The sequence below is a fragment of the Anabrus simplex genome, chromosome 1 (assembly GCF_040414725.1).
Source record: "Anabrus simplex isolate iqAnaSimp1 chromosome 1, ASM4041472v1, whole genome shotgun sequence".
Lineage (NCBI taxonomy): Eukaryota > Metazoa > Arthropoda > Insecta > Orthoptera > Tettigoniidae > Anabrus > Anabrus simplex.
Genome location: NC_090265.1, coordinates 7,764,537 through 7,782,813, shown reverse-complemented (window position 1 = coordinate 7,782,813; position 18,277 = coordinate 7,764,537). Strand labels below are relative to the sequence as shown.

Genomic DNA, 18,277 nt, shown 5'->3' with positions numbered 1-18,277 from the left:
TGTGTGGGTATATATGTGGGTGTGTGCATTTATTGAGCCATACTAAAATAAATTAGAGTAATGAAACAAATGGAGTTTTATTCGTAAAAACAGTTAATCAGAATTTTAAATTTTATTTTGGATATTATCCCTTTTGATACATCCTGAACGATTTTCGCGGATATTGTTGTTCTTGATATCAACATGCATGGAGATTGCTCTCTCTGATAATACAGCGAAGAAAATGGAAATTGCAACACCCAGAAGGAGTGGTGCTACATTGCTGCAATTGAACATGCAGGACGAATGTTCGGTTGTGCTTCGATGACTGCACTTTCAGGTCCCTCTGAGCGCAAGTTTCGACAACAATCAATAAAGGATGTGCCCATCGCAAGTTGCAATACATCGATGAATTCGTCGAGGCATGGAGTCAATAAGGCCCTGGATCGTTTCCTGAGGAATTTTGGTCCATGCTTGCTGCACTGCACGGGTCAGTTTTTCCAGGGTTGTGGGTGGCTGAGGACGGTTGGCCAGTTGACGACTCATCATGTCCCACACATGCTCAATAGGACTGAGGTCCGGGGAACTGGCGGGCCATTCTAAGGTTGTGATGTCGTGGAGAGCTTCTCTGGAGATGCGTGCAGTGTGATCCCGGGCATTGTCCTGCCGAAACATCTCATTAGCAATGTTCGCCATCATAGGGACAACCACTGGATTGAGTACCTTATCAACATACTGTCGAGCAGTCATAGTGCCCTCAACAAGCACTAATTGTGATTTCACATTAAAGCCAATAGCTCCCCAGACCATAATGCTTCGTATTGGCCCTGTGTACCTCTCGACAATAAGATCTGGGCGGCTCCTCTCCCCGGTACGTCGGTGGACACGATTCCGGCGATCACTGCGGCCAAGACAGAAGCGCGATTCATCACTAAAGACGACCCTATGCCATTCGTCGACGCACGTCGATCTTTCTCGACACCAGGCCAGTCTTACACGTCGCTATTGTGGTGTCAAAGGAACACCTTCTGCAGGGACACGGGCTCGTAAGCCAGCTGCACGCAGGCGATTACCAGCTGTTTGTTGTGTAACGTGGGGTGCCACAGATGCTGGATTTTGCGTTGCTGTTGCAAGGGGTTCCATCCGGCCCATCCAAATGATGCGACGATCCTCTCTCACAGTTGTCTGTCGCGCTGGGCCTGTGCCAGGTCTAAGAGTGTGGTTACCTTCATTTGACCACTGCTGCCATACACGTTGTACCGTAGATGCCTGTCGGCCAACACGTGCAGCGACAGTCCTTAGCGATAATCCAGCCTCAGACAGCCCAATTATCCGAGCCCTCTCAAACGGCGACAGGTGTTGATAGCGTGCTCTTCTCTGTCATCGAGGCGTGTTTGACGGGGAACACTTCACTGCTCAGACTGCAAGTCAACTACGCTACACTAGAGTCCGTATACTGGAGTTGATTCCTCCGCGACCAATCACGTGGGGAGATCTGTAGCAACAATCCAATGGATCTGAAACTTTGATCGTTTACATACCTACATGACATCGTTCCATATCTTGAAAATAAACACAAACGACCAATGCCTTCATGGTGTTGCAATTTCCATTTTCTTAAGTGTAATTTACAGAATTATGATACCAACTCTTCTTACTTTAGTGTAACTGCCATTATAATATTTATAGTCTTCACTCTAAACAGAAAGGCCAAGAATGCCATTATAAGGTACGTTTATTTAATACTGTTACGAAAGTAACGGATAATATTATCTAGATGGAACAAACAAAAGACATGGAAACAGCATGAAACACATTAGTGTTTAGATTTACACACATTCAGATTGCCAATACGTTCATTACAAGTATAATAACATTAAATTTGTACTGTATTCCCTAATGAACAAAAGACATTATCCTTCAGAAAGTCTGTAAACTAAAAGAAAGAGGAGAAATTGAAAAACTAAGAATCATTGTTGTAACAAATGCCCTAAAATTTTGGAGATATATACTTCAACAGAAAGTTAAAAACGATTGATATGTAAGTTTACAAGTACACCCAAAATTCTTTGATTTGTATTGCAGTACCAAAGCTAATGGTGAATACTGGTCAAAACTCAAATGTGAATTAAATCATAAAAAAAAGGGTCATCGTCGTAAATATTTTCACACAAAAAAGTCATCTTGCAGATTCTCGTCACCCTCATGCTCAGTAGAGGACATCCACATAGTATCGAAACTCGGGATGCGTTTTCCAGTCTTCAGTTAAATGGGATGCAAAAGCTTCTAAACGTCTCTGAGTTTAGCTTTTGATAAGTTCTGTACATTGTTCGCACGTATTTCCATGCGGTTTATTTCAGACATGGAAGAGTTTTTCAGTGTAATCCACATGGACATGTTAGTATCAGTACGGTGTGTTGTCCCTCTCTTGAATTTACATTGCACTTTTTAACACCCCGCGTTACTATCGCTCGTTTACTCGGAGCAAATTGTTTGAAGTGGCACGATCCAATTGGCTTCAGAACAGCATCTGTACTTTTACAGTTCTGAACATATACTTTTGTTTGATATTGCTTTGCAATAGGATTTTCACTTTTTGGACTTTTTTTTCTCTGCACAGGTTGTTATTACCTCAGTATATTAGCAGCAACTGATTTCCATTTCCTCTGAACCCGGGTCCATTTCCTCGCTTTTTTTTTTTTTTTTTTTTTGCTAGTTGCTCCACGTCGCACCAACACAGAAAGGTTTTATGGCGACGATGGGATAGGAAAGGCATAGGAGTGGGAAGAAGCGGCCGTGGCCTTAATTGCGGTACAGCCACAGCATTTACCTTGTGTGAAAATGGGAAACCATCTTCAGGGCTGCCGACAGTGGGGCTTGAACCCACTATCTCCCGGATGCAAGTTCACAGGTGCTCGCCCCTAACAGCACGACCAACTCGACCGGTCATTTGTGGTTCACACAGGTGTCAAGTTTTGCGGTATCGTATCCGTCACAGAACCATAGGAAGAAAGTTATAGCTTGTGTTGATAATGTAACGTTTTCGTGCACCATCATATAGTTTCAAGAAAAAGCCTCAGTGGCTCAGGCTGCAGAACGTCGGCCTCTCACCGCTGAGTTCCGTGGTTCAAATACCGGTCACTCCATGTGAGATTTGTGCTGGGCAAACCGGAGGCGGAATAGGCTTTTTCTCCGGGTACTCTGGTTTTCCTTGTCATCTTTCATTCCAGCAGCACTCTCCACTATAATTTCATTTCATGTGTGAGTCTTTAACCTTTGCCCCTGAAAAGTGCGACAGGCTTCGGCAGCCGGTACAATTCCTATCCACGCCGCTAGATGGGAGCTTCATTGATTCCATTCCTGACCCGGTCACGTGACTGGAAACATGCTGAGGATTTTTTACCTTCAAATAATTTCAAATCACCGAAAATTCATCCAATTTAACTACATATTCAACAAGCCGGCCAGTCTCACTTTATAAACTCTGTGTATGGCAGCACTTACATGTCCGGATTGGTGAGAACTGATTGAGAGTTGTCGAGATTGCTCCTTTTGTTACCAATAGCCTCATACTGTTTTGCAGTAAGGGCATATTGCACACTAGAGGTGTGACAAACGGCTTTTTGTGTAACTGCTGTATCTGTCACTGCTAAAATAAAGTAACAGTTAAAATAACTTTCAACGTTAGTCACCTTTTATTGGTCACGGCTCCAAGCTTGTCTCCTTATAGCTGTGTTCAGAAGTCCCATTCATTCACTCGCGCATGCGCGCACGCATCACTATAATGTTGAAAGTCGTTGCAGCAAAACATGCATTCCTGTTTGCTATAAAGTTAACGAGAGACAGACAACACAGCGTCTTTTCTGAAATCTACAGGAGTGAGTTTGACAATGGCCCGATCAAGGATAGAAGACATCGAAACATGATGATCTGTCTGCCAAACCTCGATATAAACCGGTACAAGAGGATCGATTAAGTAAAATGAAGTAATGTTAAGTTATTTTACGGAAAGTTAGCATACTAACATATTTATGGTCAAAGAAAAATTATACGGATGAAACATAATAATAATATTAAAATTTAGGTAGCCCTGCGCGATGTCTGAGTCAACCATTACCCCTAAGCAGTTGAATATGTCATAACAGTTTACACTTTAGTTACCAGATGACATCAGCAACTTAAACAAATACACTATTGAGTACTGTATATTATACACTACAGTGTATTTGACTACGAAAGCGCTCTATGCGTACTATCTGAAATCTGAAGGTCACATTCTGTGTCTGTAACATGCTACTAGTGACAGTTCCTACTTCCCAGTTACTGTTTTCACTAGTACGTTATTCTGTTTTCGTTACTCTGTAACCTGCTATTTTTTGTCCTCATTACATTTGTAACAGTGACAGGTATGTAACTGTGACAAAGTAACTGCTACGTTATTTTTCAGCCATTTCTAGTACACTGTTTATATAATGTATTACAATGTATAATTTCTAACTCACTCCTACCAAGTCCCATTTAGAAACACAACTTCATACTATAGTGGTCTGACAAGAAGTGGCGAAACTGCGGTGGAAGAGAAGCATGGCTTCTGCGCATGCGCCACGTCTTCGCTCCGACCGCGGTGCTTCTTGCGAACTGAGGTCGTGTCGTCAAGTTTCAAACAATTGTGCTTTACTTACACATTGATAACCGCATAATGAACAAGAATATGCAGGAACTCGCATTGTCTGTCACGACTAAAGTTTCTAGTTACTATTTGTCACTAGTGCATACTTACAAGATGGCGCAGGTAGTAGTCTGATGGCTGAAATGTTACACTAGCGCCACATAGCGAAGGAAAATATCAAGCAGCACAATTCGTCACACTTTATTTATTTGTTCGTATGAGAAGTAATACATCATATAAATTAAGGTAAGAATGAGAAACAATAATTGGAAAATTGGTAAAAAACTACTAGAGGTACATTCAAAGTAACATTATATCATATCATACCGGACCAGAATTTGGCGAGATCTCGACCACTTGGTGTGGCCTTCACTAAATCTTGCATGGTGCAAACGAGAGGGCAGGAGGTGCGCCACGTGTTGTTCTTCTCCGCAGGCACAGACGGTTGACTCTTCAGATAGACCCGACTTCTTCTTATTGATCAAAATGGTGCCTCTGCATAGGTAGTCGGACTTGAATTTCCGTTACTGAACTGAACGTCAGCATTCCAGTCGTCAGATCGATGTAAGTATTAGGAATGGGACAAATGGTTACCTTCCAGTATCATGTTCCTGTGTATCTGTTACACTGTGGTGTTAGGTTATAAAAGTAACATACTACACACAGCAGTGCCAATCTCTTGCAGTCCCTGACCCCACCTTACTAACAGCCAGAATTTCTTCTCTCCCACTGGCCCTTTCGCCAGATCGTCACTCACATTCTTGACTAATCCTAGAAAAAAAAGAAAGACATGGCGTATGGCGTTTAGTGCCGGGAGTGTCCGACGACAAGGTCGGCCCGCCAGATGCAGGTCTTTTGATTTGACGACTGTAGGCAACCTGCGCGTCGTGATGAGGATGAAATTATGATGAAGACGACGCGTACACCCAGCCCCTGTGCTGGCAGCTCATTGAAATGTCCGCACGGACTTCAAAAATGGCGGAACTTGAAATAATCTGTCATTTTCTGATAATATAAGGATTGGTGTTATTTTTTAACAGTAATTCCGAAAAGAGATTTTTCTAAGGAAATCACGAAATTTCAGTCATTGGTCCCCTTAAAATAATAATAATGTATGACATATTGTACCTAGGCTTCTGGTATACATCATGTCGCTTTCGTTTGTTTTTTGTCATATTATTTTAGCTGTCTGTGAACTCCGTGTAATTTGTTGAAGGCAGAATGACCGTATCAATGTAGAAGCAGTGAAGTTTACTGTCTTGTTTCAGAGGCGAGGGCGGAGATCGCGGGCACGTCTGAGAAGTACCTGAAGCTGGGGAGTGCGCTCAAGCTACTGTGCACGCTCCGTCAGAGCACAGAACCGCCCGTCTACGTGTTCTGGTACCACAACAACCGCATGATCAACTACGACAAGGATCGCGGCGTCAATGTCACCACAGAGTTCCAGAGTAAGACCAGCACGTTGTACATCAGCAGCGCCACGAGAGAGCACTCGGGGAACTACTCATGTGTACCCAACAACGCGCAGCCTGCCAGCTCATACGTCCACATATTAAATGGTGAGTCCAGTTACCTTATTCTAGGTCGTATTCTTACTCATAAGTCCACATATTAAATGATGAGCTCGGTTACCTTATTCTAGGTCGTATTCTTACTCATAAGTGCACATATTAAATGATGAGCCCAGTTACCTTATTCTAGGTCGTATTCTTACTCATAAGTCCAGATATTAAACGGTACCGGTAACCACTTGTGCCGTATGACAGCTTATACGTCCATATATTATGAGTTCATTGGCCTATCTCCAGCTCATACACCAACATATTAGACAGTAAATACTTACTTCTTATTCCAGGCATCTTTGGTTTGCAATTCTGAGTGGTAGAGTTTCAACATGATGTATTTTATCTCACTACTCCCATGACTTTTTAGGACCAATCATTGATTAGATCATATAGTGAGAACTTCTGATATTTGAATACTAATATCATGCCAAAAAACATTCATATAGTTGCTCAATAAACAATACCACGTATCTGAAAATACCCTCTCTAACCAAGTAGCCATGCAAAATTATGTAATAATCACTGGCGAAAATTTCCAATTTTATCTTTAAAACTTTAGAAGTTATTTGACTTTGTTTCAAGTTATGTGTTCTGCCTGCGTCTCTCCTTAATATAGGTCACGCCTCCCAGACACCTATGAACATGCAGTACATGAGAACAATTTTCCTTGTGTTCATTTTCCTGTGCTAATCCTGTAAAATAAAATGAACCAAAATTAATTATACTGTAGAAGTGCTCAGACATACATTCCTACAGTTCAGCACGGTGAAGCTCATTTTGCTTTAATCATAAACAAAGGAAATTGACACGATGAAAATTGTTCAGATGGACTGCGTATCCATATGTGACAAGACCTGCAGTATAGTTTCTTAAGGGGCGGTGTCCTTCTGACTTCAGTTTTGTTAAGATCAAAAGCCCTCGAACAAGCAATTGACCATTGAAGTATAGATGCATAAACGCGCTTTTGCCTTGTATTGATAACTGGATTTTGTACCGCCCTTATAGTTTAAAATACACTGACTGACAGAGCAAATGCAACACCAAGCAGGAGTGGTCAGAACTTTATGCCAATTGCAGGGTAGACTGACGTCACTGAGGTATGCTCATGATGTGAAATGCGCCGCTGTGCTGCGCACGTAGCGAACGATAAATGGGACACGGCGTTGGCGAATGGCCCACTTCGTACCGTGATTTCACAGCCGACAATCATTGTATAACGTGTTGTCGTGTGCCACAGGACACGTGTATAGCTAAGAATGCCAGGCAGCCGTCAACGGAGGCATTTCCAGCAGACAGACGACTTTACGAGGGGTATGGTGATCGGGCTGAGAAGGGCAGGTTGGTCGCTTCGTCAAATCGCAGCCGATACCCATAGGGATGTGTCCACGGTGCAGCGCCTGTGGCGAAGATGGTTGGCGCAGGGACATGTGGCACGTGCGAGGGGTCCAGGCGCAGCCCGAGTGACGTCAGCACGCGAGGACTGGCGCATCCGCCGCCAAGCGGTGGCAGCCCCGCACGCCACGTCAACCGCCATTCTTCAGCATGTGCAAGACACCCTGGCTGTTCCAATATCGACCAGAACAATTTCTCGTTGATTGGTTGAAGGAGGCCTGCACTCCCGGCGTCCGCTCAGAAGACTACCATTGACTCCACAGCATAGAATGCACGCCTGGCATGGTGCCGGGCTAGAGCGACTTGGATGAGGGAATGGCGGAACGTCGTGTTCTCCGATGAGTCACGCTTCTGTTCTGTCAGTGATAGTCACCGCAGACGAGTGTGGCGTCGGCGTGGAGAAAGGTCAAATCCGGCAGTAACTGCGGAGCGCCCTACCGCTAGACAACGCGGCATCATGGTTTGGGGCGCTATTGCGTATGCTTCCACGTCACCTCTAGTGCGTATTCAAGGCACGTTAAATGCCCACCGCTACGTGCAGCATGTGCTGCGGCCGGTGGCACTCCCGTACCTTCAGGGGCTGCCCAATCCTCTGTTTCAGCAGGATAATGCCCGCCCACACACTGCTCGCATCTCCCAACAGGCTCTACGAGGTGTACAGATGCTTCCGTGGCCAGCGTACTCTCCGGATCTCTCACCAATCGAACACGTGTGGGATCTCATTGGACGCCGTTTGCAAACTCTGCCCCAGCCTGGTACGGACGACCAACTGTGGCAAATGGTTGACAGAGAATGGAGAACCATCCCTCAGGACACCATCCGCACTCTTATTGACTCTGTACCTCGACGTGTTTCTGCGTGCATCGCCGCTCGCGGTGGTCCTACATCCTACTGAGTCGATGCCGTGCGCATTGTGTAACCTGCATATCGGTTTGAAATAAACATCAATTATTCGTCCGTGCCGTCTCTGTTTTTTCCCCAACTTTCATCCCTTTCGAACCACTCCTCCTTGGTGTTGCATTGTCACTGTCAGTCAGTGTACGATTCATGTTTGTAAAAGGTGTCTGGAAGTACTAAAGCTTTACATTAATCGTAAATTATAAAAGAGATAATACACATTTAATATTGAACATATTTTGCTACACTCAGCTTTATGTCCGACTCACTGGCTGAATGGTCAGCATTGAGGCCTTCTGTTCAGAGTGTTCAGGGTTTGATTAATTCTTCTGGTTCGGGGACTGGGTGTTTGTATTCGTCCCAATTCTTTCCTCTTCCTATTCAAACAACACACTACAATATCAACCACCACAAAAACACGCAATAGTGATTACGTCCCTCCCTATAGGGTTGGCGTTAGGAAGGGCATCCGGCCGTAATATAGGGCAAAATCCACATGTGCCACACACTTCACACACGCGACCGCACAGTTGCAGGAAATGCGGTAGTAGAAGAACAAGAAGACTGCACTCAGCTTCATAATCAATCTCTACTGAGGGTTAGTGGTACAATGCGTCCCATGATCACTGTTTAACATCGAACAGAGGTGGAACGAGTCCGTATGCCAAATGTTCTGTGGTGATACATTCGATGTTTACCCTACAAAAATACTTTCAGCTCAGACTCCCACATTCTCTGCCTCCAAGTGGAGTAAAAGGGAAATTAGAAACTGTCACACCGGCAGCTTAAATGTTATTAAGTCTAAATGCCTGCAAACGGGGGCTGAGGAAATAATCCTTTCATTTCCGGCATTAATGGATCACTTCCCCATGTTTTGACATATGGATGAGGTTCATCAGAAAATGTGTAACGTGGCGTGACAAAATGTGGGACGGAAGTGTAACCATAGCAACCATGCAGGCTGTGATGTAAGGTATTGTTACCTAGCAACCGTGCAGGCTATGTCTTATGGCTGGTTGCCATCTGAAATTAGCAGCCGTTGGCGGAAGGCCATGACTGGGAGACGTATTTATAATCATTTGTTTTTCTCAAAGGGATAGATGGTTTTATTTTGTCTCCTTTTTCAATTTTCAGTCTCTCCGGCACTTCCTCATCCTTTTACTGTGTTCTCCTTTCATTCGTCCAGACAGTTGCACGGTTTCTCCCTTTTTCTGGAAAATTTCCAAACCTGCTAATCCTATTACGAATAATATAAGGCTGTCTTGAATTTCTGCTTTCGTAACGCTCATTCCTGTTAAATCCTTTTTTTTCCCACTTCGATGATCTAACTTATTTGTTACGAAATTAGTATTATTGTTAGCAGTTATATTTTTGAGTCAATTTTTAATCCACAGCGTGTTTCGGTGCTTATACTCTACCTTGAGGTGGTGGAAGGGTGATATTTAATTGTTCCTCTATTTCATACACAATTGTTTTCAAAAAATGAGCAGTTGATGGACATCTACATGACACAGGTAATGAAGTATTGAGCTCATAAATCGTAACTTAACAAGATGTTATGTTTTGCCGGACTCAGTCTGAGATCTTTATTGACCGTTCTTTATTTCAGGAGTTCCTCTGATTCTTGCTCACTGCAGGTAAAGTTACGGGAACAGTGAAGATTCTGATTTACTTCGTGAAATCAAACGCTGATAAGGGGTGAAATATAATTGATTTAAAAGAAAGGGGCATTATAAGGTGTAGCTAAACAAGTAAATAAGTCACTGAATAAGTCATCTAGATTGATAACTGCGATTACCTAAATCAATAGCGTAGTGATATTAAATCCAAGACCGACTACAATATATCAGACTAAAACCAATATGGTGGGTGCTACAGGGGGATCAGCTGCCTACTGTTCAAGGTTATGGAGTCATTTAAATAACTCCATTTCGATATAAAAGCTTCGCATGTTAGATTTCTTTCCTCCAGGAACTCCAAGATTAATGTCAAACCATGTAATTTTTGGACAATAATTGGAATGATGCACAATAAACAAGACGAGGATTGCGAACGAGTGCATAACGGAACAGGTAAGTAAATATGACATGCAATAGATACATTTTATCTAACAAACAGCTGGTTCCAAAGAATGATATCGTTACTTTTATTATGGTGCACGATGGTGATAGATTTTAAAATATTCATCAATGCAATCATAACTGAGCAATTACACTAGAACTGCTGCGGTAAGAAATTCAAAGTAAGTTAGTGTGAGCATAGAGTTTGGGCACATCACTGTTAGTCCACTATTTAGGTATTACATTTAGAAATTGGATAGAACCCTTATATATAACAGTACACTCATTATGTAAAATTTTATATGTTGTTATGTTATGATAAATGCTAATGGCTAGACCAACTTTCTCTCGATAACTGTGGGATACAAGGAGTTCCAGTCACATTTAAGCAAGCTTTAGTAGTATTCCTACGAATCGATTATATCAAAGATATGAACCTTGATGTTAGTTCTTTGTATCAACTGATAGATTCCTGGATATGTGTGAGAAATTGTAGGAGTCCATATCAGAAGCACTGGTCTATACTGTGCCATAATCTGAAACTAATAATTCCAATATCGTTCCAAAGCAAATATTATTTCCCTACATCTAACTATATCCATATCACTATCAGAAATGAAGGCATCCTCAAAAATACTCACTAGGATATAAATCCCATTCGAGGTGGAAAGATATTCGAAAATGTACATTGACTCATCTCATTGTACAGCTTATCCCAGCTGTTATACAGAAGGTCTCGGTTGGCACACGCCTATTTTGTTATAAATCGCCTTCACATTCAAGGCACTCGACACTTCAGAACAGGCATTGCTTGACAAGATATCATCAAATCTACCATAAAAAACAGCACTATCATCCAAGTTAAGTAGAACCAGGAGTTTGTTCTAAGGTTATCAAAAGTAGATCAAATCTTATCAAAATTCAACTCGTCTCCCTAAAATACAACCACATTCTGTTGGAAATAGATGCTTCCTAACCACAAATCGTGGAATCGTGGTTCTATACGTCGAACGGTTTGGAAAGGGTGATAGACATAAAGCTGAAAATTACAGGCCAGTCAGTTTGACATGCATTGCATGTAAGTTTTGGGAAAGCATTCTTTCTGATTATATTAGATATGTTTGCGAAATTAATAACTGGTATGACAGAAGGCAGTTTGGGTTTATTAAAGGTTATTCCACTGAAGCTCAGCTTATACGATTTCAGCAAGATATAGCAGATATCCTGGATTCAGGAGGCCAAATGGACTGTATTGCGATTTAACTATCTAAGGCATTTGATAGGGTAGATCATGGAAGACTGCTGGCAAAAATGAGTGCTATTGGACTAGAAAAACGAGTGACTGAATGGGTGGCTATATTTCTAGAAAATAGATCTCAGAGAATTAGAGTAGGCGAAGCTTTAATTGACTCTGTAATAATTAAGAGCTGAATTCCTCAAGGCAGTATTACTGGACCTTTATGTTTTCTTATATATATATCAATGATATGTGTAAAGAAGTGGAATCAGAAATAAGGCTGTTTGCAGATGTTATTCTGTACAGAGTAATAAATAAGTTACAAGATTGTGAGTGGCTGCAGGGTGATCTCGATAGTGTTGTGAGATGGACGGTGGGCAATGGCATGATGATAAACGGGGTTAAAAGTCAAGTTGTGAGTTTCACAAATAGGAAAAGTCCTCTCAGTTTTAATTACTGCGTTGATGGGGTGAAAGTTCCTTTTGGAGATTATTGTAAATACCTAGGTGTTAATATAAGAAAAGACCTTCGTTGGGGTGATCAGATAAATGTGATTGTTAATAAAGTGTACAGATCTCTGCACATGGTTATGAGGGTATTTAGGGGTTGCAGTAAGGATGAAAAGGAGAGGGTATATAAGTCTCTGGTAAGACCCCAACTAGAGTATGGTTCCGGTGTTGGGACCCTCACCAGGATTACTTGTTTCCGCATATATGCTTCCCGTCAGCGGGTGTACAAGCTGATTCACTTAATTTGACCACAGATTAATGAGCAAAGGTGTTCGAAAAACTGAAAAAAAATTTCTTCAATAATGCAACCAGATGGTCTTAAGATGTCTCCAGGGCCTAACTGCAATGTAGGGTACCTTCGGGTCGTTTTGCGCCAAATATTTCTATAACAACGCGTGGCAAGGTAACACGTGCCTGTTTTGTACTGCCTACAAAGCTCATCCTCGTGGGAAATTAATCTCGGTGTGGTGCGACGTTCGAACCTCAAGATAATGGTTTCAGTTTGAAGTACACACATTTCTCTCGCCGTTTAGAAACCGCACACATCAAACGAAATGACAACATTGAAAATACTTAATAAAACAATATTAATCTTTAACAGTCACTGTATATTTGGGATGCAAACCAGGGGCGGTGCGTCTTTTAGGTCTAAAGGGGCTTAGCCCCACCAGATTTTCGGACATGTATGTATGTTCCGTCTTCAGCCCTAAGGCTGGTTGCATCATCAACAGCTCCGCCATCAGCTGTCATAGATGGCCTAGGCATCACTGAAGAGGAGTACTAGGGAAATGAGGAGTGATGTAGTTTCCCGTTGCTTTCCTCACCGAGCCAGAAGTTGCTATTACATATCAGTCTGCCAAGCCCACTGAAATACATGCACCAACCGACCCCATGAGCAACATTTTCACACCATTCATAGCAGGGACTGGCTGCAGAAGGAATGGCATTACTAGCATCGCTCATACCTCAGTCACTTTCATATTGTCAGAGCCAAGGGTAAGACAGAGACAGATCAATGAAAGTAACAAAATTGCTCTAGCCCATACCAGAAGACATAGTGCACTGTAAACACTAGGTCCTGCCAGCAAAAGAGATTTAAAATGTTATATTGCTTATAGTTTAGATAATTAAGTTAACGATACAGCCCGCCTGGTGGCCATGATCGTTAAGGCGCTGAAGTCTAAGACGGTCTAACACCGAGGTTAGCTGGTTCGAGTCCCGTTGGTCGAAAAAATTTTCACCATCTGAATGTTGGCCGGCAGGGTAGGGGAGGTGGTGGTATACAATTTCTAATCACTAGATTGCGTGCCAAAAGCCTGGATTAAATTCCAAACCTCTCCGCAGTGCTCATATGGAGTGAGGGCATATGACGCTGTTGATGGTGATTCGTCCGTCGGATGGGGACGTTAAGCCTTGAGCAGACCCCTTGGTGCTATTCGACAGGAGTAGGCTATGTGCCGGCACCGGGTTTCACCCTCTCCCTACTATCATATATCACGTCATTCATTTCATCTCCCATTAACTCCTCTGATGAGGTTGACGTCAGGAAGGGCATCCGGTCATTAAAAAAAACCGCCACGACAAATTCATCTCACCTCATACCCGACCCCGTAGGGAAACGGGACAAGGGTTGGACAAACAAACAATTAAGTTAACGATACCAACTTAATGTCTGAGTACAACTGTTCTGAAGTAATTAATGACATGAGAAAATGAAAGTATGTTTGTATTATGTTTCGTACGCTTATCCTGCCACTGGGGCTAATTCGTTCTTAGTCCTCACAGTGAGGATTGCTAACTGTATTGAAGGTCAGTGAACCTTTGAGGGAGCGAAAGTGTCAATGTCAAGCTAGCTTTGACATGGCCGCAATAAAGAAAGAACAATGTAGACGAAGCTGTTATGGCGATGTTATTGCACACTCTTCTAACCTCGTGTAACATGTTCTGGTGACAATTCACAGAATGAAGCTTTCGACACGTTTCGAAGGTTAGTTTACAGTTCGCTTTTAGCAGCGCGGAGAGGAGAGCAAAAGTTCTGGATAGTTTTTGTTCAACAGTGATTAGTATGTAGTCTTTAAAATAGTGAATAGTTTGCACCGCAGAAGAATTAGTGAGCGCAGTTCCTTTATAAATGAGGTGTGCCCTCACATTTAGAGTAGTTTATATTAGCATGTATTAGAATACTCATACTGCTATTGTAAATTTAATTACAAAGTTTAATATGGGTGCATATACTGGGACCTTTCCCACCGTCCCCCATGACTCATGGGACCATGTGACAACAAACAAACCCTTTCGGGTCACGAACACATGGGACCATGCTCCACGGAAGTCGATAGTCAAGGGACCTTTTCGGCCTGTGCCGATTTCCCCTCATTGGGATTGTATCATTAATCCCCTCACATGAGAAGTTATCGGCCATACAGCCCAGCAAGGTCAATGCTACTCTCCCGTTCCTGAGGTCTCAACACGGACTCCTCAAGGTCGAAGACCGTTCGTGGCATGTAGAGGCTATCAAACTTAAACTATCTTAAAGGCCTACAATGAACGGAAGAGGGTTTTGGATGCTTGTTTTTCGGTAGAGATAGGCACAAATAAGTTTTTCCAATTTACTAAGGCGCTCGTTGAAATCTATACAAACAATATGACAACCTTGGTAAACTAATATAAATTTGACAAACTAAATACAATTCCTTAGCAACGGTAAAATCCGTGCTACCATCCATCAGCTAACTTCACCCATATTCCACAAGAATATCTATGTGGATGACCACAGTTCCTAATAATATTTCAGATGAAAGAAAAAAAAACTTCCATCCGAACCAACAATCTGATGGATACCTAATTTGACATAATACAAAAAAATACACGTCCCCGAGGGATGACCATACTCGTAGACATACTACGTTTCTACCTCTGGTTTTTGTTTGTCTATCACCCGTTGAACATTAAAACTGTTGAGTGTTACACAAAAACAAAAATAACAAATATTATCTATTTACAGTTACAATTACGAACCATTTTCCTCCAAATGCCAGTATTCCCTGGGACCGAATCCCACATCACTAAGTTAAATTTTACTTACACTAACCCAGTTACACCTCAGAGTGGTCGTCTATCTTACATCTACCGCCACCAAATATCTATACATGAATAAAAGTATACTGGAGAAATGATCATATGCTTTACTTAAACCATGGAACAAAAAAATAAGGTTACGCGTCTCCACGAATTAGAAGAAAAATGAAATAAAAATTAAACGAACACAGGCTTGACAACGAACTCGTCACTTACAACAACTATCAGTGAAATTTCACGAAGTCTAAATTCGCGCAGAACAGTACTTAACACAAAACAAGATTACACCCTGAAAGGAAACATACATATATACATACATAGATACATTATCATTATAGACTGTTATGCCCTTCAGCGTTCAGTCTGCAAGCCTCTGAGAATTTACTACACGTCGCCACAATCCTCGATTTGCAATTAGTGTTGTGGCGCCATTTAGTTCTATACCTCTTATCTTTAAATCGTTAGAAACCGAGTCTAACCATCGTCGTCTTGGTCTACCTCTACTTCTCTTACCCTCCATAACAGTGTCCATTATTCTCCTAGGTAACCTATCCTCCTCCATTCGCCCCACATGACCCACCACCGAAGCCGGTTTATGCGTACAGCTTCATCTATCGAGTTCATTCCTAAATTAGCCTTTATCTCCTCATTCCGAGTACCCCCTGCCATTGTTCCCACCTGTTTGTACCAGCAATTATACTTGCTACTTTCATGTCTGTTACTTCTAACTTATGAATAAGATATCCTGAGTCCACCCAGCTTTCGCTCCAGTAAAGCAAAGTTGGTCTGAAAACAGACCGATGTAAAGATAGTTTCGTCTGGTAGCTGATTTCCTTCTTACAAAATACTGCTGATCGCAACTGCGAGCTCACTGCATTAGCTTTACTACACCTTGATTCTATCTCACTTACTATATTACCATTCTGGGAGAACAAACAACCTAAATACTTGAAATTATCGACCTGTTCTAGCTTTGTAGCACCAATCTGACATTCAATTCTGTTGAATTTCTTACCTACTGACATCAATTTAGATTACATATTACAGCCTTGTCTAACTCCTGTAAAAACTCTGAACCAAGAACTCATTCTACCATCAATTCCCAATGAAGCCCAATTGTCAACATAGATGCTTTTGATTGATTTTAATAATCTACCTTTAATTCCATAGTCCCCCAGTATGGCGAACATCTTTTCCCTCGGTACCCTGCCATATGCTTTCTCTAGATCTACGAAACATAAACACAACTGCCTATTCCTCTCGTATCATTTTTCAATTACCTGGCGCATACTAAAAATCTGATCCTGACAGCCTCGCTGTGGTCTGAAACCACACTGGTTTTCATCCAATTTCCTCTCAACGACTGATCGCACCCTCCCTTCCAAGATGCCAGTGAATACTTTGCCTGGTATACTAATCAATGAGATACCTCGATAGTTGTTGCAATCCTTCCTGTTCCCTTGTTTATAGATAGGTGCAATTACTGCTTTTGTCCAATCTGAAGGTACCTTACCAACACTCCACGCTAGTTTTACTACTCTATGAAGCCATTTCATCCCTGCCTTCCCAATATACTTCATCATTTCAGGTCTAATTTCATCTATTCCTGCTGCCTTATGACAATGGAGTTTATTTACTATCCTTTCCACTTCCTCAAGCATAATTTCACCAACATCATTTTCCTCCTCCCCATGAGGTTGACTGTTCGCAACACCACCATGATGATTTCCTTTTACATTGAGAAGATGTTCAAAATATTCCCTCCACCTCTCCAGTGATTCCCTGGGATCTATTATGAGTTCACCTGAATTACTCAAAACACTGTTCATTTCCTTTTTCCCTTCCTAAGATTCTTTATTACTGTCCAGAAAGGTTTCCCTGCTGCTTGACCTAGCCTTTCCAGGTTATTACCAAAGTCTTCCCATTACTTCTTTTTGGATTCAACCACTGTTTGTTTCGTTCTGTTTCTTTCATCTACGTACGAATCTCTGTCTGCCTCGGCCCTTGTTTGGAGCCATTTCTGATAAGCCTTCTTTTTACGTTTACAGGCTGCTCTCACTTCATCATTCCACCAAGATGTTCGCCTTTTCCCATCTTTACACACAGTTGTTCCTAGGCATTCCCTTGCTGTTTCTACTACATCATCCTTGTATGCCACCCATTCACTTTCTATACCCTGAACCTGCTTACTGTCTACTGTTCGAAACTTCTCACTAATGATATCCATGTACTTCTGTCTAATTTCCTCATCCTGGAGCTTTTCTACCCTTATTCGTTTGCAGACAGATTTTACTTTCTCTACCAAAAATCCGCGAAAAACTCGTACATTCCTAACAGATTTCCTGAATTCAAAGTCTGTTAAGATATAGTCTATTATGGATCTGGTACCCCTAGCCTCCCATGTGTAGCGGTGAATAGCCTTATGCTTGAAGAATGTATTCGTAACAGCTAAACCCATATTAGCACAGAAGTCCAGCAAACGCTTCCCATTCCCATTAGCTTCCATATCTTCCCCACATTTACCGATCACCCTTTCGTATCCTTCAGTTCTATTCCCAACTCTCGCATTGAAAGCGCCCATTAGCACTATTCTATCCTAGCTGTTGACCCTGACCACGATGTCACTCAATGCTTCATAAAACTTGTCAACTTCATCCTCATCTGCACCCTCACATGGTGAATACACGGACACAATTCTTGTCCTAATTCCTCCCACTGACAAATCTACCCACATCATTCGCTCACGTATGTGCCTAACAGAAACTATGTTGCGTGCAATGGTATTCCTGATAAAGAGCCCTACCCCAGACTCTGCCCTTCCCTTTCTAACACCCGTCAAGTACACTTTAAAATCCTCTATCTCTTCCTCGTTATCTCCCCTTACCCCGAAT

General features: G+C 42.2%; 1 protein-coding gene across 1 annotated transcript in view; it reads left to right on the top strand.

The window, feature by feature from the left end:
- LOC136856710 (limbic system-associated membrane protein) overlaps nt 1-18,277 on the top strand; it is a 1,090,706-nt gene that overhangs the window by 720,098 nt on the left and 352,331 nt on the right. The window contains exon 5 of the mRNA XM_068227414.1: nt 5,917-6,207. Within this exon, the coding sequence (XP_068083515.1) occupies nt 5,917-6,207 (291 nt within the window). The remainder of the gene's footprint in view (nt 1-5,916; nt 6,208-18,277) is intronic.